The sequence below is a fragment of the Rhinatrema bivittatum genome, chromosome 1 (assembly GCF_901001135.1).
Source record: "Rhinatrema bivittatum chromosome 1, aRhiBiv1.1, whole genome shotgun sequence".
In the NCBI taxonomy this organism is placed as follows: Eukaryota; Metazoa; Chordata; class Amphibia; order Gymnophiona; family Rhinatrematidae; genus Rhinatrema; species Rhinatrema bivittatum.
In genome coordinates, this window is record NC_042615.1 from 211768918 (window position 1) to 211790418 (window position 21501).

At 43.6% G+C, this 21501-nt stretch overlaps 1 protein-coding gene across 1 annotated transcript in view; it reads left to right on the plus strand.

The window, feature by feature from the left end:
• LOC115093949 overlaps nt 1-21501 on the plus strand; it is a 208450-nt gene that overhangs the window by 27106 nt on the left and 159843 nt on the right. Inside the window, exons 2-3 of the mRNA XM_029606459.1 lie at nt 3753-3824; nt 5601-5944. Coding sequence (XP_029462319.1) covers nt 3753-3824; nt 5601-5944 — 416 coding nt within the window. The remainder of the gene's footprint in view (nt 1-3752; nt 3825-5600; nt 5945-21501) is intronic.

Genomic DNA, 21501 nt, shown 5'->3' on the forward strand with positions numbered 1-21501 from the left:
CCTTAACCTGTTGTAAACAGTCATATAAGTACTGGACAATATAGAACTGGTGTTGACCAATAAGGGCTCCCAGCATTGATGATGGGAAAGATTTTTTTAGCAAAGTCATCCAAGCACTTATGGTCTCTCCCTGGCGGGACATTCGCGTGCATTCTCGACTTTTTTGCACGTTTCATTCTGACTCAACCACTATAGATTGGTGCGGTAATTGTGGAGATGCACAAAATTGTGACTGTTTCATCTTGTATTTAAGGTCTATCTTCCTAGACACTGACGTGACGTTAAAAGGCGTTTCCCAAGATTTTTCTAGCACTGTGTCAAGAACCTTGTGCTATGGAAGGCTGGAGGCTCAGTGGGAAGTTCAAAAATCTTTAATAGACCCAGCGTCTCTGACCAAGGGTCTGGGACCTTTTGTATCTCTAGGTGTAGAGCTGAACCCACCTTGTCAATGAATTTTGGGTAGGTAAGACCCTCCAGTGGTGAGTATGGTTCTTGTGGTTCCTCAGCCAGTTCTGTTGCGTATCTTGTCGAGGAGGTAGGAGAAGATGGTATAGAAACTGGCTGTTGAGGTAACATGGAAGGACTTGGCTGTGTCGGTTGATCTGGCGCCGGAAAGAGTGAAGTAGGTGACAGTGGAGAATTACTTCTTGGCTGTTGAGGAGACTGTTCTCTCGAACGTGATGGAGATCTCACTGGACTTGTGGTGGAGGGTGAGGAAGCTGACATGCGGATTGTATTGAACTAAAGAAACCAGTGAGCGCAGAGGAAATCTGTGCTATCGCTTGTTGTGCCAGTTCCGGCATTTAAGAAGGTACTTCTCTGGGTGGAACTGATCGAGGTATGGCTGTGAATAGGATAGCGGAATCTAGTGGTTCTGGTCGGTCAGGTTGTGGTAGTATCCTGTCTTCTAGTCTCCTTCTTTTATGGATAGGTTCCTGTAAAAGTGAGTCCTTGTGTCGTGTATGCGGCACTGAGGATAAATCTTAGAATACTTGCAAGGATGATGATGAGGAATGAGATGAATGGGAGGAAACCTGTACCCAGTAGTCTTCCGAAGCTGCCTGTGATGGTGGAGATCTATCACGACCAGAGCTTAACATTAGAGGTGAAACTGGGTGTGGTCGTGGATGTGCTGGGTGGTCCGCAGATGTGGAGACACCCGAGGTGTGTGGGTGTACCCCATGTTTCTTCTTATGAGAATGTTTTGTTGGGACCTGATCTGGAGGACAATTGGGTGGTGAGTGTCTCCCGTGTTACCTCTTGTGTCATCCTTGGTAGGTCTGTTGCGCTAAGCGTCCGCTTATGCGCTTTCTTTGTGGGACGTGTCGACTTCAGCCCCTTCGGCTTCGAGGGGTGCGTTGATTGATGCGGTCGCATCGAGCTCTGTGACCTTTTGGATGTATGCGCCGGTGTCAATGATTGCGTCGGTATGTGCATTGGCGTCAAAGGATGCTTCGGTGTCAAAGAATGCGTCGATGTTGAAGGTTGCACTGGCATCGAAGGATGCGGCTGCCTCGATAGATTTGTTCGCTTCGAGGATTTTGCCCGCTTCGAGTGCTGCGCTGAGCTGGATGCATGCAGCAGCTGCATCGATCGTGGCGCGAAAACCCCCACCGGAGAATGGCCCCAATTTATGAGAGCGCTCACAGTGTTTTGCTCCCTCACCTGTGCCCGAGGAGGAAGGACCAAGTGAGGCTGCTCTTTTGGGAATCGGCACGTTTCTTCTCTGGTCCCGGTGAAGAATGTGCTTCAAAGGGGGGCAACAAATAGAGAATTAGAAGCCAAAATGTACAATTGTAAGAGGGCGAAACTCGGCCTGAGTCGGGCTTGTTTTAAGATACATATTTCTACAATAAAGAATCCAAAATTTGGACATTTTGGCTTCTAATTCTCTATTTGTTGCCTCCACGGCTTGGTTAGACAGCCTTCCTTGTTGCTTTATCAATCCATCACTTCAGGGGGGGGGGGGGCATTAGTGGCCCAAGCTCGTTTAAGGTTTTCTATTTTTTCTGTCCTTTGGTGTTGAGCCCTGGGCGACATTCTTCCATAGTGTTTGCAGGTTGCCTGTTCATGGTCTGGGCCCAGACACACATACCAGGCACGGAAAAAACAGACTGAGGAGAATCTACTTTTCCTGCACAGGAACTCACGTGCAGCCGCACAGAGCTAAACTCTGTGTAATAGCTTGGAGACGTTCTGCCTCCCGGGCCTTGACGGACAGCCCAAGACCGCATGGCTGATTCAGCCCTGCTATCGACGGGAAAAACTATGCACACAAGTTAACAAGCTGCCATTCAAATTCCATGTTATTCAAGACATTGGCAATTACTCCGCAATTACACAGAAGTGCACAGGCTTAACTCTATTTTCTTAACCCTGGAAATTTCAGTCAAAGGTGAAGTAAAATTCCTGTGGATAGTGATGTCTATAGCAGTGATGGTGAACTTCAGTCCTCAAGTGCCACAAACAGGCCAGGTTTTCAAGATATACACAATGAGCATGCATGAGATAGGTCTGCATACAATGGAGGCATTGCATGCAAATCTTTCTCATGAATATTAATTTTAAATATCCCAAAAACCTGGCCTGTTTGTGGCACTTGAAGACTGGAGTTCACCAACACTGGTCTATAGGGATGAACCAGGAGTTTGTGGTGCTGGGTTCCTATCCCTGGCATTTTATGCACACAAAGTATAATCATGGTTAATGCACAAAAAAATCCTATTTTATATGCAGAAATCACTATTTGTGTGTAGAAAACATGATTTATGTGCATAAATTGTTTATTTATATGCACACGAAGCATGTTTTCTGTGTACATTTTTTAATTAGCGTGTTTTCTTAAACTCCCGATGCATTAGCATACCATTAACTTACAGCACCTGGTGTTACAATATATTTTTGAACACATGTTAAACTGTGTTCTGAATTTCAGTGCAGTTTTAATGCACAGCTTATTATATTGGCTCCTTATATTGTAAACCCCTGGACACAAATACCTACTGCAGTGGTTCCCAACCTGGGATCCGTGGACCCCCAGGGGTCCATGAGACAATCCCAGGGGGTCCTCCAGAAGGGACACCAGAAAGTTTAGCTACAGCGAAAATGAGTGGGCTACTGCTACCTGTGATTAGCCAAGCTGCTGCAACAGGCCAGAAGAGTAAGACTGGGGCCTAATATGGTCCCAAAAGCTTCATCCCACATTGCTGCAGACTAGCAGAAGGAGGAATAGAGAGGGGCCACTCACACCCATGAAAAGCCTCAAACCACAATGCGCATGTTTAGCAGACGTGGGGAAGAGAGGGACAGTTTGTAAATCCCACTACTGCATTTTGTGAGGATGTGGGGAAGAGAGGGGCAAATTGTGGCTGTTGGAACCTTTTCATCCTCTTCTGCATAATGAGGAAAGCACAGGAAAGCTGGGTTATCAAACCGGTGACAAACATTTCCCACTATTGCCAAAAGCTCTGCCACTGGCCTGACAAAGAGAGAAGACAGCTGCATTAAAAAAGTGAGTAGAATGGCTCAAAGGAAGAAAGTAGGAAACAGCACTGGGGTTGACAGTATGAGGGGAAAAGACAGGGAAAAAGGAATGAGGTAGGAATGAAGAAATGGAAGATAAGGAAGGGGAGGTCCAATAAAACAAATCGGAAGGCGGTCCCACGTAGCCAAGGCAAAAAAGGGGCTCTGTATTACATTGATTAATAAATCCTTCCACGGTATAAGGTTGTCTCTTTGTTTTTTTGCCTTAGATAAGGAAGGGGGACAGGAATCTATGATTGACCTGGTTAAGGAGCATGACAGTGGATGGCAGTCTATCAGGGGTGAGAAGAAGAGGACCCCCAGGAATCATTCTGGCCAGCAGAGAGGGAGGGATATAGGGCCAAGGAAGAAGGGAAAGATTACTGCCAAGGATCAAGGAGGAGGGAGAAGGAGACACCTGCCAGGTGTGGATTTTGTGATATTAATCACAAAAGTTATTTAGGGGGATACACAGAAAGACATGGAGCCTTCTTCCCTTTAAAAAGCAGGCTTGTGTTTTGCTTTTTCTAAAATCTAAATTATTTTGTGACTATCATTTTCTGTATGTGTTTTTAAGAATCATAAAAGAAAATAAAGTAGTAAAGAAAAGCAGGCTGAGGGCCAATTTTCAGGGAGGGTGATTTTCAAAACTTATGTGAGTAAACACCTGTTTATCTATGTAAAAGGCCATTTAAAATTATTTCCTGCCACTGTGGATAAAAATACCTACTCTATGAACAGAATACATAATTTTGCCTGGGGGGAGGAGAAAGAGCAGGGCTAGGTTGGGGGAGAGAAAGTACATGCAGAAATATAATTTTGAAATACTTGTGCACATTTTCACACATGTACATTACACCTGTTTCAAAGTACATGAAAAGTACCATGAACAAAAGTAGTGACTTTCCCATGTCAGCCAGAGTTTTCAAAAGGAAACTCAATGGGCAATTTCTCTTTGAAAATTTTATTGCAGATCTGCAGGTACTGGTGCTGATTTTCTGTCAACCTGGAACTTCTTTGAACTTGCTTGTTATTCCCCATTGCAGCAAGACTGGAAGGTGGAATGGGCACAACCTTCAATTATGAGGGCAATTTTTAAGTAGCTTTGGAAATTGCCCTCTCTAAGTATTCAGTTTAGATCGAAGTTGTATATATTATCATTGATTCTGAAGTGCATATTATTATTTCTTTTGTTATAGCATGCAAAAATTAAAGAGAAGTGTGTGGGGTCCGTCAAACTTTTTGAAGCTGAAAAGTGGTCCATATTCCCTGAAAGGTTGGGAACCCCTGACCTACTGTATCTAAATGAACTCGCTTTGCGCTACCCAAGAAAAAATGTAAGCTAAATCTAAATAAACAAACACTATTTTACTTTGTCCTGAAAAAAAAATTCAGTTACTCACCTAGCATTTCAATAAAACTTTATGATATAAATCTTCTCCCGTATCTTTTTCACAATGTTCCCTACAAAACAGGATAGTGAGCAAACTAATACAAATAGCTCAATTTATGGCATGTCGAAAAAACTAACTTTCCGCCAGTGAAGCAGCAGGTTGGAAAGGCTGTCGTTGCATTCCAAATTCTGGCTTGAATTTGGAATGCAGCCCCAGAATGCCCCCCAGCACAAAGAGTCGCCCACCAGGTCGATGCAAAACGCCCAGGCTCTAAAAGTGAACAACCTATCCTAAGCATAACATTTCAAACTCATTCTCCAGCTGTCGGCTGTCCCAAAGGACCAAGGCTAAGCACCACCAGGAAAGTAAAGGTGGTGCAAACGGGAGTAGTAGAAAGCAGTTCGCGAACTCATCCTTAATCGAGATATGACAATTTAACCCACGTCTTCAAAAGCCAGCGCTTCGCCTGAGCTTGTTCCACTCCCCCTCTCCCGTTTGTTTCCTTTAAATGTGTGCGCTGGGTACAAAATAACAAAGCAGCAACGCCGTCCAGCACACCCCATGCCTAGGTCTTCCACGCTCCTCTTTTGACGAACTAAGCGACCAGTGTCTGATGTAATCCTCGAAGTCTGGGCGGAAGGATACCAAAGCGCTTAGCTTCACCTCCGCCGACCTTCCTCTGAGCTGGCTGGCGAGTGCCGACTCCTGTTGCCGGGCAACGAGAGCGGATTGACTCATCGCCTTTGCCTTGTCTCCTCCCTTGCATTCTAACAAAACACCCCTCCCCGAGCACCCCCGGCCTCCCGTGGAGCTTCCTCCATTTCACAGCTAGCGCCAGTTTACGTAACGCGTCGCGCTCACCTCCCCCCTCCCCGTCAGAGCGAGAGGAGGGGCCGGGGTCTGGAGCGCTGCTCCGTCGTCACTTCGGGAAAGGCAGCGGGACGGGCCGGAGTGGTCGCTCTCCCTCCCTCCTGCCCCCGCGGCTCGCCCTTCGCTTTCACTCTTCGGAGCAGGGACAGAAGCGGCGGGTGAGTAACGGCCTGCAGCGCTCGCGCCGTTCTGCGTGTGTGTGTGTGTATTTCTGTGAGGGAAGGGGAGGCGTCCTCTGTGTGCGCGTGAGGGGCAAGATGCCGGAGGGGGGGAGGCAGGCAGGCAGACGCACGCTGATAAACGTCTGTGCTCGCCGCCTGGGCCGCGCGCTGTCGGTGTGTTTATGGTTGCTGTTGTGTGGCCGTGGGGATCCTGTTGTGCTGCCCTCGGGGACAGCCTCCGCTCAGGCCGGGCACTTCAGTGACGCTCCGGGAGCTGGGGAGGGATGGCCTTGTAGCGTGTCTGCTCTCGCTCTGCTATTCGTGGATAGTTACATGGCGCCCTTCACTTCTCGGCGGGCTCTGGCTGCCGGCCGGCCTGCCTGCCTACGTAACACTGGGTGCGGGGTCTCGGGTTTGCTTCGTTGGTCTCTTCGTGCCCTCTCTCTCTTTGTGTGTACGAGCGGGTGTCCTGGGTCGGGGTGCCTAGGTACGCAACGTCGCTAAGGGCGCCCGGCTCTTTGCCTTTTTTCCGGGTGTATAGAGTGAGAGGAACCCGTTGGAGGTGGCAGGGGGGTGAGGTGTTAAGGTGATGTATCGAGGCCCCCTTCCTCCAGGTGTTATAAGGCGGGTTTACTTGCGTCTTGTGCGCTGCTCTAGTGAAGGGCCCTGATTTTTTTTCCCGGGTCTTTGAAACACGAGGGTGACAAGAGCTGCTGTGATGACAAACGTCCAAGTCAGTGCGCTTTTCCTTTTTACATAAAGGAGGAAGCTGAGGTAGTTTGGCGAATAGCGGTTCCGGTTTCGCAGCCGGGAACTAGGGTGGATATTTAAATGGAAGAGGTGACCTTTTTCTTCAGGGCCCCCAGCATTTTTCTCCTGTGGATCTAGTTCTAAAAAAGTTTTGAGTATTGAGGCGTAAGAGTTAAATTTTGCATACAGTAATCCAGCCTTTGTTTTGAAGGGAATAGGGATCCCATACTCTGCTCCTTCGTGTATTTTTTAAGTCGAGGACAGGGATGGGAGGTTGGAAGCAGGGAAGGGGCCGGATTGCACTATTTCTATCCTCCACGGCTCGGAGAATAGGGGATGTGATGGTCGCTCACTGCTCCGGCGCTGTGCAGGGAGAATTACCCGAGTCACGCTGGAGCCACTCGCATTGCGGTTGAGCCCGGTGCAGGCCCAGGCGGCGCTGGCCACTGACACTGCAGAGCCTAGCCTTAATTCCCTCCCGTCATCCCTTTCAATGGCACGTCCCCGATCAAAATGCATAAGTGTTTATCAATAAGGCCTGCATAGTTGGAAGAAATCTACTTGTCTGTGTAAACTTTTGAATGAATACTATTACTCGTTTTCCAATGGTGAACTCGGTCTCTAGGCTCATGTGCACTTTTTGAAATGTACCTAAATTGTTAAAAACCTTGAAAATTCATACACTGTTTAATCGCTTAATCTTAAGTATCTAGAATTTGTTATAAAACAACAAAAGGAGAGAGCCTAACACTAGGTTATACTTGGTTGGATTTGTTTAGTGGTGGTTGCAGATTATAGACGATGGTATAGTGTTCTTGTACATTCTGGCAAACATATTGAGCCCCAGTTTTTAAATGTTTGGGGATCACAATTGATATAGTTAATACAGTTTTTGTTTGTAACCGTAGGCTGATAGTCTCTGATAAGGTCCCAGGAACCTCACCTCAAACATTCTTGTCAGTTAAAGCCTTCCAATTGATATTAATTCACCTGAGTGTCCAAGATTCCTGGATCATGGCCGCGCACATGGAATAAATCTTCTAGGCTCTGGATTGGATTTGTAACTTCCCCTTTAACATTCTTGAACAACACTGATCATCACAACAGCAATAATCATACTGGAAGCATTGGATGATTTCTAAACTAACATTTACTGATGAATGGTAAAATTAATGATGGTTCTTTTCAGTTTTCGTTGTTTCAAATATTTCTTTAAGTAGACATTTTAATTTGTGACCTTTCTGTTAGGCACATTATATTGATGGGTCAAGTCCAATTTCTTCCCATTTCCAATCATTTTGGGTAGTTGGTAAATGCCCATCTAATAGGTAAAGGTTAATTTCTGTAGCCAAATTTGATATCATAGACAAAGTCCTAATAACTCATACCTCTCCTGAAGTCCTTTTCTTACACTCTCTCTTCTTCTAATGAAAACCCAGCTTACTCTTTCTCCTGCTATCTCCAATAGTGTACCTATAGATAGGCCCAAGCAGTCTCCTCCTTTCATTTTTGCTTCTTCATGCCTCTTGCCTGGAATGGATGAGAATCCATTCCTTCACCCGAGCTACTCATAGTCCACCTATGTTCTCTGGATGAGAAACACTACTTTTAAATACATTCAGGCCGATACAGTAAAACTAGCGGGAGAGCCGACACTCAGTGTTGAGTGTCCACTTTCCCAACGCGCGCCCAGCCATCTCTCCTGGGCGCGCAATTCTGTATGTAAATGAAGGGTCGTGCTAATAAAGAGGTGCTAGAGACAATAGCTGACAACCACAGGTTAGGGAAACAGATGCCGGTAAAATTGAGCGTCAGTTTTTCTAACCGCTGACAGGAGGGCAGATTTTTGTTTTTTTATTTTAATTTTTGGTTCCTCTGACTTAATATTGCTAAGATATTAAGTTAGAGGGTGTACAGAAAAGCAGTATTTTCTGTTTCTCTGTATACTTCTGGGTTGCTCAGAATTTAACTTCTGCCCTTGGACAGGCGTTAATTTCTGAGAGTAAAATGTGTGGCTTGGCTGCACATTTTGCTTTCAGTATCATGGGTGACTAATAGGCTCATCCACATGCATTTGCATATGATGAGCACTGTTAGGTTTCGGGGAGGTTGGCTATGCGTTTTCGATGCACTGTTACCCCTAATGGTATAAGGGGTAATAGATGCGTGTCGAAAACGCACGCCAGTCGCAATAAGAGGAATAAAATGAGTTGGGAGGGAATATAACATTTAAGAAAAGTAGGCAGGTAGTTGCAATTGAAGGCTCATAGTGCTGGATTCCAGACCCTCTTCCAATTAAACTGAAAGCGCAACGAAACAGGAGGAATCTGCTTGGCGATCTCCATGTTTACTTGTGGTATGTAGCTGGTCTCAGAGTTGACTTTTTTTCTTACTTCTGTGCTACTTGTTTTTCGGTCTTAGCTGGCCTTCACTTGAACTTGATACCTGGAAAGTCATCTAGGAAGCTTGCTGGCTTGAGGGTATAACTCTAAGGATGTACCTCAGCCTTCATTTCCAGTTGTTTCCGAGGATTCTGTTTCTTCTGACTTCTCTTCTCCATGGGCCAGGAATAGGTCTCTTTGAAGGTACTCTACTTCCCTATAATGACTGAGGCCATTCAATTTAGTTTAAAGGTTGAGTGTTAACCTAGGATACCATTACTGGACTGCCTTGGATTCCTCATGACCTAAGGAGTTGGTGTTGGTGCCTGGCCTCTAACTTTTACAACAGGGATTCTCTAAACGTTTAACCAATTTGACTTCATTTTAACTCTTTAAAATTCATATCACCTCAGAAGACAACCAAAACAAATCACACCATTCACACTACCCACACTCGAACTGATCTCCTCTCATCATCCACCCTCTCCAGCTGATCTTTTCTCTCAACCTGTTTTGTTTGTAAACCGCTTTGATTTTATCATGGAAAATCAGTATATTAAATGCACTAAACTAAACCCTCAGAGGACCTCTCAATCTCCATCCCTCCAGCTTGTTTCCTTTACATCTCTTCTCCTCTTGCCTCCCTGTATCCCTTCTTTCACACATGCCTTTTTAACCCCCAACTTATCCAGTTGGCCTTCTCACTATCATTTGCCATCTTTCACCTCCCCTCCTTCCTCAAACCCTTCTCACATGTCCCAACTGATCCTCTCTCAACCTCTAGCTCCTACCTCTTACAGCCTCCAGTCTACTATCATTCCCCTTATCACTTTCCACATTGAAACTCCTTCTAGCTGATCCTTCCTCGGATCTCCTTCTGCCAGCTGATTCCCCTTCTGAAACCCTCCACCAGCTGATCTAGCCCTCAAACCCATCCTGCATCTCATATTTTCTTTCAAAAATCCCCCTGGCCGGAGTTGGTGGCAACATTTTCCATTGGGCTCCAGGCCAACAGTGGATGACAACTGGTGGGAAGAGAGCAGGCTGACAGGGACATCTTTTTTTTTTTCTTTGGGTAGGTTCAGTAGTGGGCAGGGGCATTTTTGGCACTGGGCACATGGGCCCATGCCCCGAGTCTGTTGCCAGGCTACAGTGGGATTTAAGGGGAGGCTTCCACATCGGAACAAGCCTGTGTGGCAGAAAAGAAAAGGTTGCTGAGTGGGTCTGGGCTGTGTGGCCAAAGAGAGAAGATTGCTGTGTTTGACGGGGGCAGGGTCATGCAGCTAAAAAGAGAAGGATACCACCTCTGCCTGAGAGATTGCTGCCACATTGGGTCTGGGCTGTGCAGCCAAAGAGAGAAGGCTGCCGGGCCCAATCCATGTGGTAAAAGGAAGCTGCAACATCAGCTGGGCTATAAACAGCTGGCTGCTGCTGCCCAAACTCTGCATGCTCCAGGGGGAGGGGGAGAGAGAGCTTCTGTGTGTGTGAGCAATAGCGTGCATGTGTGTGTGAGCAATACTTCATGGGTCCAAGGTGGAGGCTTATGCTTCCTGCACATTCCAGTGGGAGGGAGGGATAGAGCATTTGGGAGCATGTCTGTGTGTGTGTGAGAGACAGTGCATGTGTATGAGAGATGCCATGTGGGCCCAAGGAGGAGGTTGGTGCCTGCATGTTCCTGGGAGAAGAGAGAGCATGTGTGTGAGGGAGCACATGAGAACATATTTGGGGGGGGGGGGGAGGGGGGTTGGGGTTGTGTGAGTGCTAGATCATGTCTGTGTGAGAGCAAATGTATGTAACAGATAATGCACAGGCCCAAGGAGGAAGTTGTTGCTTTCTGTACATTCTGGGGACAAGGAGAAGAAATAGCATCTTTTTATGCCTGTAATATGTATGTGTTTGAGAGTAAGTATGGGAGAAAGCATGTGTGTGTGTGACAGAGAATGTATAAGAGCATAAGTGAGTAAACAAGTGTGTATGAGTGAGTGAAAGGTTTGCGTCTACCCACCCCCTCTATTAATCCGCAACAGTCTCAGGATGACTGGAAACCAAACTTTCCAGGTATGGAGAGCGGGTGATTTTTAAAAAAAATACTTATGTTTTAATTATTGCATGTTATTTGAAGTTAGCTGTTTTGAAATATTTTATTGGTGTTTGGAGAAATTAAACAAATTTTTTAAAAGTTTTTAATTGGATGTTCTTCAGCTGTTTTGAAATACTTATTCATTTTATAAGTATGGTTTTACTATCATTTTGAATTTCTTGATTTTCTAGTTGTGTTTTATGTGGAATGTTTTTTTTTTTTTCTTTTCACCCATTGTTGCACTACATAGAGTCTGGATTTTTTTTTTTTTCATGTTCAGTTTTTGTCTGCATGTTTCTGTTCATACTTTATGGTTTCTTTCTTCCTTCTTTGTTTGAGGATTTGTTATTCATGTGTGACAGTTTAGGTATTCTGCTAAGGTATAGTTTCTGCATAGGGTTATAACAGTTTGCTTGTTATATTGTCATACTAAGGGGGGAGTATTGGAATTTTAGGACCTGGGGTTATATTTGTAGTGTTGCCTTATCATAAGTAGGGTTGTTACTGTTGGAGTATTGACAGTTAGTGCTGATTTTGGTTTGAGAGGTTTACTATATTGTAATTGTATTTCAGATTTTTGAGGATTCATTGTCAGTTTTTCAGTATCAAATTAAACAGCACAATTTTAAATGTCTAAAATACTGTAACCCAAAGGCTGTATGTAAGTGGCTATGTGCTGTGCTGTGTCTGGGTCCCTTGGCCAGCTGTTAGGAACACCTTAAATAAAGAGTGTGGATGATGGATGCACTCATATTTCCATAACACTGGGGGAAAATGCATCCATAACACACATATGAGCACATAATTAATGGAATGGAGATTATGCTCCATTATTGCCATGTTTCATGTAGAATCATGAGCATATCACTCATTAGTGGTCCTATTGATCTATTATTAGATTGTTCATTGCCACCATCCTGGGGATGCTGGAATAGAAGGAACAGAGGGATGAGAGAGGGGAGGCTGATCCAGGGGCAATGGTGACAAGCTTATGCAGTCCTCAAGTGTCTCCCAGTCCTCAAGTGTCCAGTTCTGATCTGTGGGAAAAGTGGACAATTCTGGGAGCAGGGAAGAAAAGACTTGTGGGCTTATGCCCCACATGTTTGACATAACTAGCAATGTCCCTTGTTGTGGGTGAGAGAAGAGGAGCTGTAGCAATCTCCCTAGACCTGTACACTCAACCCTCCTCCCTCATGATTGGTCCTGCAAGTAGCAGCTGCATTAGGAATTAAATTCAGGACTGACCCTCTGAGTCAGTACAATCTTACATTGGCCCTAATCCTTTATTTAGGGCTTCTTGTTATCACAGAAATTCATGTGAGGGCAGGGCCTAGTGTTTGCTGGCTTAAAAATTTCTTGCTTAACATCCACTAATGTTGCTTCTGGCAATGAAGAGCACTACTATTTGAGGTGCAAGGGCATGTGATAAACACAGAGTATCCTTAGTGGGTAAAGGATGTAAATGAAGAAATGGAGTAATGAAATAACTTAAGGTATAACAACACAAGAACTAAATAGACCCAGGGGTAGGAAAACCTTTTATGTGCTGGGGCCACAATACAAGTTATCAAGGGCAACGAGTAGGGCAGGGCTCTGAGGGTCCTTGACAGCATCAAATATTCACCACTTGCTGCAGGCATTTCAGTATCCAGCAGGTTTAAGCACCATCATTTTTAGCACCCAAGGAGCCCCTTCAATCATGGATCTCTAGCCTCTACCAAAATCAAAACTTTCAACCCAACAGGTACAAGGCATTTTTCCAGACTACCTCCTCAGTCACAAATGCAGACCATATAGTATAAATAGTAAGGTGCAGACAAACTGGAAACCATTAAAAGCCAGACTCATTTGCAGTGCAATAAATAAAAACAGAAATATCACATTCCTCATAAAACAGTCAAATTATCATAACAATGAGGAAACATACTAATAAAATGCATTTCAAAACAGATGACAAATAGACCACCTAATAAGAAGATTAAGGATAAAAATACTGTAAACTTAAACATTTCCCCAAAATCAATCAAATATTTCAAAATAGACATATCAAACACCCTATAATTTAATCTAAGGATAAAAAAATCCTCCCTCCATACCTGGACATTTTTTTTTTTATTTCCAGTCACCCTTAGATTGTAGACTTCGATTAGTAAGGGGGAGAGGAAGGTACACACAAGCTTTCTCCTTTCTTTTTCATATAAACCCACGTTCATTTACTCACTCATGCACACTTCTATCCCTTCTTGCTCCCTTCTTCTTCTATTTCCTCCCATTCTTTTCCCTCTCACTCAACACCCTCACCCTCTTCCCTTCCTTCTGTCACTCACCCTCCTACAAATTCCCTTTACCCATCCCTCTGTCACACGTTCCCTCACTTCTACTCACCCTTTTCCCTTGCTTCATTACTCTTCCCTCATCTCTTCACTTCCTCCCATTCATTCCCTTCATTTCCCCTCCCTCTCTCTTACTCCCATTCACTCCCCTCTGCTACTCACCCTGCCACTCAGTCCCCTTCTCTGTCACTCACCCCTCATTTCCACTCACTTTTTTCTGTTTCTCTCTCACCCTCTTCCCATTTAGTTATGAACCCTCTCCCACCCATCCACTCATTCCCTTCCCTGACGCTCACCTCCTCCCTCTCACTCACTCTCCCTCCTACTCATTCATGTACCACCCATTTCGCTCACTATCCTCACCACTTCCTTCCCTCTTTGTCCCCTCGATTTCTCCTCACAGCAGCACGGGGCCTTTTTCGCTAATGTGGGATGAGAACTCTGCCAGTGCACCAGCAAAGGGGGCCTCTCCTCACTGGCAGGGAATAGAAATCCCATTAGCACTGATGCACCAGGTCTCTCCTTGCTGGCACGGGCTGGGAACTTCGCCAGCCTATTGACGAACGAGGCCTTTCCTTGAATTAAAATGTGCCAATGTTCTGACCTCCCTGCTCAAGCATCGAGCATCATCAAGGGTGATAACTGGGCCTTTGATGGCAGGCTTGTAGCATCCGTGGGCCGCTCATAATGGAGAGATCCAAGTGACAGGTGGGCTGGATTAAAAACTTTTAAGGGCTGGATTTGGCACGCTGGCCGTAGTTTGCCCAGCACTGATACAGACCATGATCCAAAGTGAAAAAATTAAATCACTTTGTAATATGTGAACTAAAAAACTAACAATATTAGTGATAAGGGGAGATTCTCATACATGGCTACAGTTTACTTAATTATATTTCAACGGGTGCCACAAAATAATCATCATACTCTACCTTGCATGGCCTTCTCTCAGCAATCCTTATTTCTGTGTAACCAGTTGTTTTGTGTGTATTTTGTTGATGCAAATAAAAAAAAAACAACTTACCTTACCTTAAATGGCCACATCTTTTCCATTCTCCAGTGTGTACCAAAGTACAACACTGGCTGCTTTTTGAAGCAAATTTTTGTCTGGGATAATACATTTTAAATGCTGCTAGAAGTGAAAACGAGTTCTTGTGGTCTCTCACCGGCACCAATGAATCAGCATGTCTTAAAGTCTACTCAACTTGTAGAACATCTAATAAGAATACCTGCTATTTAGATTAACCAGTGAATCAAACTTATGCTCTTCTTAAGCAGATGATAAACATTACTACAAATAACCCATTCACTCTAGGCAGAATAAATAAATGAAGGTAGCATTTAAGCAGTATTAAAATCAAAGTAATATACAAATAGGACAAAAAAACAGTACAATATTTAATTTTATTTCTAAAACTTTCACAAATTTATTCTCATTACTGTTTAGTGTTATTTCTGAAGAATCTTTACCAAATTTACATCTCTTTAATATATCAACACTTTTTCATTTTAATAAAACCTTGATGCAACCCACTCACTCAAGCTTTCACTCAAACATATTCTCATATAATATCCAGAGCACAGTGTCCAAACTAAAGGAACAATGATAGAGGCTTTATTCTCCTTCCTTGACATGCAACACTGTAATGGTGTGCCTAATTGTGCAATGTTAAAAGTTCTATGCAATTCTGCACTAAAACTGGAGTTCCTCTTTTTGTGCAGCGCTCCAATTCAAAACTTGAAGGGCCCAATATGGATGTCGGGTTATCACAAGGATATTTTGATCCTTAAAATAACAATCCTTTAGGACAGTTTCATCATTTAAATCCAATAAAAAAATGGGAAAAATTCATCCAGCAGATCTCAGTCCATTTCTATGTCACTTCAAGACCTTCATTTGCAACTGCAACAAACCATATCTGACATTGCATCATTTCAACATCTACTATGCCTGCATCAGGAGAGTCACTTCATCGAACTTTAGAAGGGAATACATTGTACTTAATTCTAATTTCAGATTTGAATAAGCCCAACAAACTGGAAACAAATATTTAGCCAACTCACCACAAACTTCTGTTGTCGCCCTTACCCAACATGGCTATGCATAATGTTATACTTTGTGGCCTCCCATTTTTAAAGCTTGTTCACCCAATAGTATTACACATTTCACAGATGCACAAGCCCTCCCTTAATTAAAAAAAAAAAAGACACCCCATTCCACCTCTTTGTTTAAGCCTTTGTGGGTGAAAGGTATTCACATTTAAAAATGTAAGATTGAATTGGAATTGAAGTGACTTACTCTTCTACTGCTGGAAGCGTAAACTGTGGGTAGTTTATGCTTCCAGCTCTGCTTCAGGCAGATACAGTGCAGGATTGCCGGGAGCAAGTCAGAGGCGTGTGTGTTTTATTGGGAGATGGGATGAAGGGATCCGGGGGCTAGGGATTGTTTGGACCAACCTATTAAAACTGGGGGGGGGGGGGTTCACAGCGATCTGCTGATGTGTAGCACCTCCAGAAATTGCTACAGACCTGACGGGCCATACACAAAATTTGGGGGAGGGGAGAAGAATCGGGCTACAGAACTTAACTTTTTTTTTTTTTTATTAACCTGGTTGTCAGCATTACTTAACTAGATATCTTTTAAAGATATCAATTTAAATAGCATGTTATCTGGCCACACAAGGCCGATAACTTTAGACTTGTTCAGAAGCAGGTCTATTTGGAAGAGAATGGTGGAGTTTTCAGTATATCCTTAGCTCTTTTTTTTTGGCCATATGAGTCCTCGCCATTTCTGCACTACCTACTCCATGGAGGTTGCTGTGCCACAACACTTTTGTTAATACAGATATATCTTGGGTTCAAAAAGAAAGCGAACAGGTTTTGCTCAGTTCTTCCCAGAGAGGCTCCAGATGTTTTTCTAATCTCTTGGTCCAGGAGCTACTTTCTTTCCCCCAATACAACTTATAGCCAAAACAAATCAGAACTGCATGGGGATCGAGCCAGGTTAATACAAATAGCTCCAAAGAGGCCAAGACAACAGTGTTATGCATCTCTCATACAACTGTCAGAAGTCCCTCCTCAAAGTTTATGGAACAGTCTATCCTTGCTGACCCAAGAAAAAGTCACTCCTCAATCCCCTTCAGTAGTCACTCAGTCTAGCAGCATGGATGTTGAACACTCTAATAGTGCATTTACATCTAAATAAAGACATTGAGATCATTATACTTTCAGCTAGAAAGCATCCATATGTTTCAACTATGCATTAAAATGGTTTCGTTTTTCAACTTGGTGCAAGGACCGATCTATTTGCATGTCAACCCCAACAGCTGCTAGACTAAATCTATCTTACCAAAAAAGGTCTGGCTATGTCATCAGTTCAAGTTCATCTAACCACAATAGCAATTTATCTTCATCACAATGGAACCCAGTATAGATACACCCCTTTGTTTCTGAATTCATGGAGGGCTTGCTTCGAGTCCATCCTCCAGTACAAAAACACCATTACCTTTGGACCTGAACATTGTTCTCAACGCATTGATGAATCCTCTCTTTGAGCCTCTAAAATCAGCTGAGTTAAAGTACTTAGCTTGGAAAAACAGTTTTTCTGGTAGCAGTTACATCGACTATAAGACTGAGTGAGTGAATTGCAAGCATTCAAATACTACCCACCATATCTACAATTCTTCCATGACAAAGTGGTCCTATGAATACGCCCAACATTCTTACCAAAGGTGATATCAGCATATCACGTGAACCAATCTGTCATGCTTCCTACTTTCTTTCCGATACTGTCAGCTTCATGCCCCAGACTGTAAACAATTGATAATAACCTGTTATATAAGGAATGTCAATATGTGACCATATGGACCTTCATACGATGCTATTAAACTTCTTAAGCTATCGTGTCTGTGAGCCCTGGGATCGGGACTTCAATAATCATTAGGTACCTGGTCACTTATGACTCGTGGTGACTATGTATCCACTGAACCGTGACTCTTAATGTCCGTTTCCACTTCTAAACTTATTGCATTAATAACTGGCCAAAAAAATGAAAAAAAGCCTTTGAAATCACTTATCTTAAGTATTGTGGTCAATCTTGTGCAGCCGACACCTAGATGTTTCGGAGGCTTGCTCCTTCTTCAAGGGCTGAGCATGATCAAGAAAGACTGTTGAGTCACACTGTGGCTGGATGACAGTGAAAAGAGGTCTGTGGAGAATCGATCTTATTATCGTTGGTAAGTTGTGGTAGTGTCACCGTGGTCAAAGAGCTCCGTGAATTATTTGCGGCTGCTCTCGACGGCAGATAGCTACTGACTCTGCGATCAATAAAGTTCCGTATACTGCGGCTGCTCTCAGCGGTCAGGTAGCTCTACGAGAAACATGCGAGACATCCTTTAATTATTGAAACTAAGTTCACTTAACTTGGACACTAAAACTCTGGAAAATGATACATACATGTGGTGATGTTTAGTATCTTTGCACGAAAAAGTTCTTTATCTAATATGCTCTGTTATGGTATCTCTGCGGTCAAAAATGCTCCGCTGAAAGTGAATACAAGAAAAATTCTTAACAGAATTCTTAACAAAATTAGAATCCTTTTTACTCAGTGCAATTCACTGTGAACAGTAAAATAGGTGGCTTGCAGATAAAACACTGATGAATCATGATGTTACTCACTGTACTTGATAACAGCTGCATTCGCCGGCCGAGTGGCTGCTTCTTGTGCTGGCGCGAAAACGCCGGTTGTGGCGCCATATTTAAAGGGGTACCCCTCCGACTGCTGTAAGTGACGTATGAATGTTGTGGCTGACGTCATTGGGCGTGGAAAAGGATCGGCATTCAAATGAGTGATAACCATTCAATTTTGTCATTCAATCCAACAGGTTCCAGTGTATTGAAACGGTAAATACATGAATTTTCTTTCCTGTTTAAAGCACTGACTCGGTCCCCTCCTCTCCATGATGGAGGTACAAGCGAATCTCTATCCGAAAATGTTGCTCTTTTATATGCCTGACTTATGACACGCTTGGGATATCCCCTGGCTAAAAAGTGAGATGACAATGAGCATGTCTGACGGTGGAACTCATCCTCTTCAGAACATAGTCGCCGAATACGAAAGAACTGTCCCACTGGTAGTCCGTCTTTGAATCTCCTGGGATGATGGCTATCAAAGCGGAGGAAATTATTTCTGTCTGTGGGCTTTCTAAACAGAGTTGTGTGCAGCGTGGATCCCTGTTTACAAATTTGGCAACGAAGAGGTTTGCCACATCTGGGGCCACTGGAGACCCCATTGCTTCCCCGTGTATCTGTTGATAATACTTTTGGGTAGCAATGGGGTCTCCAGTGGCCCCACACAACTCTGTTTAGAAAGCCCACAGACAGAAATATTCGGCGACTGTTCTGAAGAGGATGAGTTCCACCGTCAGACATGCTCATTGTCATCTCGCTTTTTAGCCAGGGGATATCCCAAGCGTGTCATAAGTCAGGCATACAAAAGAGCAACATTTTCGGATAGAGATTCGCTTCTTCAATACAAAAACAAACCAGACAATATGGATTTAGTTTGTGTCCTGCAGCATTCACAATTGACGCCACAGATCAGAAAGATTCTTCTGAAATATTGGCATGTCTTAAGTCCACATCCAATATTCAATCAGACACCCACGTTTGTATAGTCCAGAGGACAGAACATAAGACAACGGATCATTAGGGCATCCATTTCAGATTTGATCATTCCAACAACCACAGGACAAACCCCATGTGGAAAATGTGCCCTTTGTTCACAAGCACATCAAGGCACTACATGGGTCCATCCAGTTACAGGATTTCGAATCAAAATCAACAGCAATGTCAATTGCAATACAGAGTTTGTGATTTATGCCCTTCATTGTCCGTGCCCTAATGTTTATATAGGCCGAACCAAACGGAAAATCAGGGTACGCCTCACAGAGCAAAATGCAGGATAAACAACCACGATCAAAGGGCACCAATTGTACAACACTGCATTGACAGTGGCCACACTTTTGGCGATTTTAAATGGTCCATAATAGAGCATGTACCTCCATCATGGAGAGGAGGGGACCGAGTCCGTGCTTTAAACAGGAAAGAAAATTCATGTATTTACCGTTTAAATACACTGGAACCTGTTGGATTGAATGACAAAATTGAATGGTTATCACTCATTTGAATGCCGATCCTTTTCTACGCCCAATGACGTCAGCCACAACATTCATTCGTCACTTACAGCAGTCGGAGGGGTACCCCTTTAAATATGGCGCCACAACCGGCGTTTTCGCGCCAGCACAAAAAGCAGCCACTCGGCCAGCGAATGCAGCTGTTATCAAATACAGTGAGTAACATCATGATTCATCAGCGTTTTATCTGCAAGCCACCTATTTTACTGTTCACAGTGAATTGCATTGAGTAAAAAGGATTCTAATTTTGTTAAGAATTCTGTTAAGAATTTTTCTTGTATTCACTTTCAGCGGAGCATTTTTGACCGCAGAGATACCATAACAGAGCACATTAGATAAAGAACTTTTTCGTGCAAAGATACTAAACATCACCACATGTATGTATCATTTTCCAGAGTTTTAGTGTCCAAGTTAAGTGAACTTAGTTTCAATAATTAAAGGATGTCTCGCATGTTTCTCGTAGAGCTACCTGACCGCCGAGAGCAGCCGCAGTATACGGAACTTTATTGATCGCAGAGTCAGTAGCTATCTGCCGTCGAGAGCAGCCGCAAATAATTCACGGAGCTCTTTGACCACGGTGACACTACCACAACTTACCAACGAGAATAAGATCGATTCTCCACGGACCTCTTTTCACTGTCATCCAGCCGCACAGTGACTAAAGTCTTTCTTGATCATGCTCAGCCCTTGAAGGAGCAAGCCTCCGAAACATCTAGGTGTCGGCTGCACAAGATTCACCACAATACTTAAGATAAGTGATTTCAAAGGCTTTTTTTCATTTTTTGGCCAGTTATTAATGCAATAAGTTTAGAAGTGGAAACGGAATTCAAGAGTCACGGTTCAGTGGATACATAGTCACCACGAGTCATAAGTGACCAGGTACCTAATGATTATTGAAGTCCCAATCCCAGGGCTCACAGACACGATAGCTTAAGAAGTTTAATAGCATCATATGAAGGTCCATGTGGTCACATATTGACATTCCTTATATAACAGGTTATTATCAATTGTATTTAGTTACATGTTATATTACATTCAGGATATTTGATTTATACCAGACTGTAAACAGGCATTAGCCTACTATAAACGTAGAACACAGTTACAGAAAAGCATCTCAACTATTCGTATCATATGATCCCAATAGGTTGGGAACTGCAGTTGCAAAACACTGTTTCCAATTAGATAACCTCATGCATTCAGTACTGCTACCAGTCCCAGTCTGTACCATTACAACACTCTGTATGGGCTCTGGCAGCTTCATTAGCACATTTTGCACAGCATACCAATTGACATCTGCAAAGCAGCTACCTCTCTTCTGTTCATACCTTCACTTCCCATTACTGCATTGATAAGTTAGTGGCCAAAGACTATTCGCTAGGAAGACCAGTACTAAACCAATTCTCATCCAGATGATTGCAGTCCACAGAAGTCTGGGTTAAAAAAACAAAACAAAACACTGGCTTCTGTAAATGGCCTTGAATTCATTTAACAACCCATAGCTTGGGGTGCCCTATGAAGCATGGCTAATAACATAAGAAAATGCCATACTGGGTCAGACCAAGGGGCCATCAAGCCCAGCATCCTGTTTCCAACAGTGGCCAATCCAGGCCATAAGAACCTGGCAAGTACCCAAAAACTAAGTCTATTCCATGTTACCATTGCTAATGGCAGTGGCTATTCTCTAAGTGAACTTAATAGCAGGTAATTGGCTTCTCCTCCAAGAACTTATCCAATCCTTTTTTAAACACAGCTATATTAACCGCACTAACCACATCCTCTGGCAACAAATTCCAGAGTTTAATTGTGCGTTGAGTAAAAT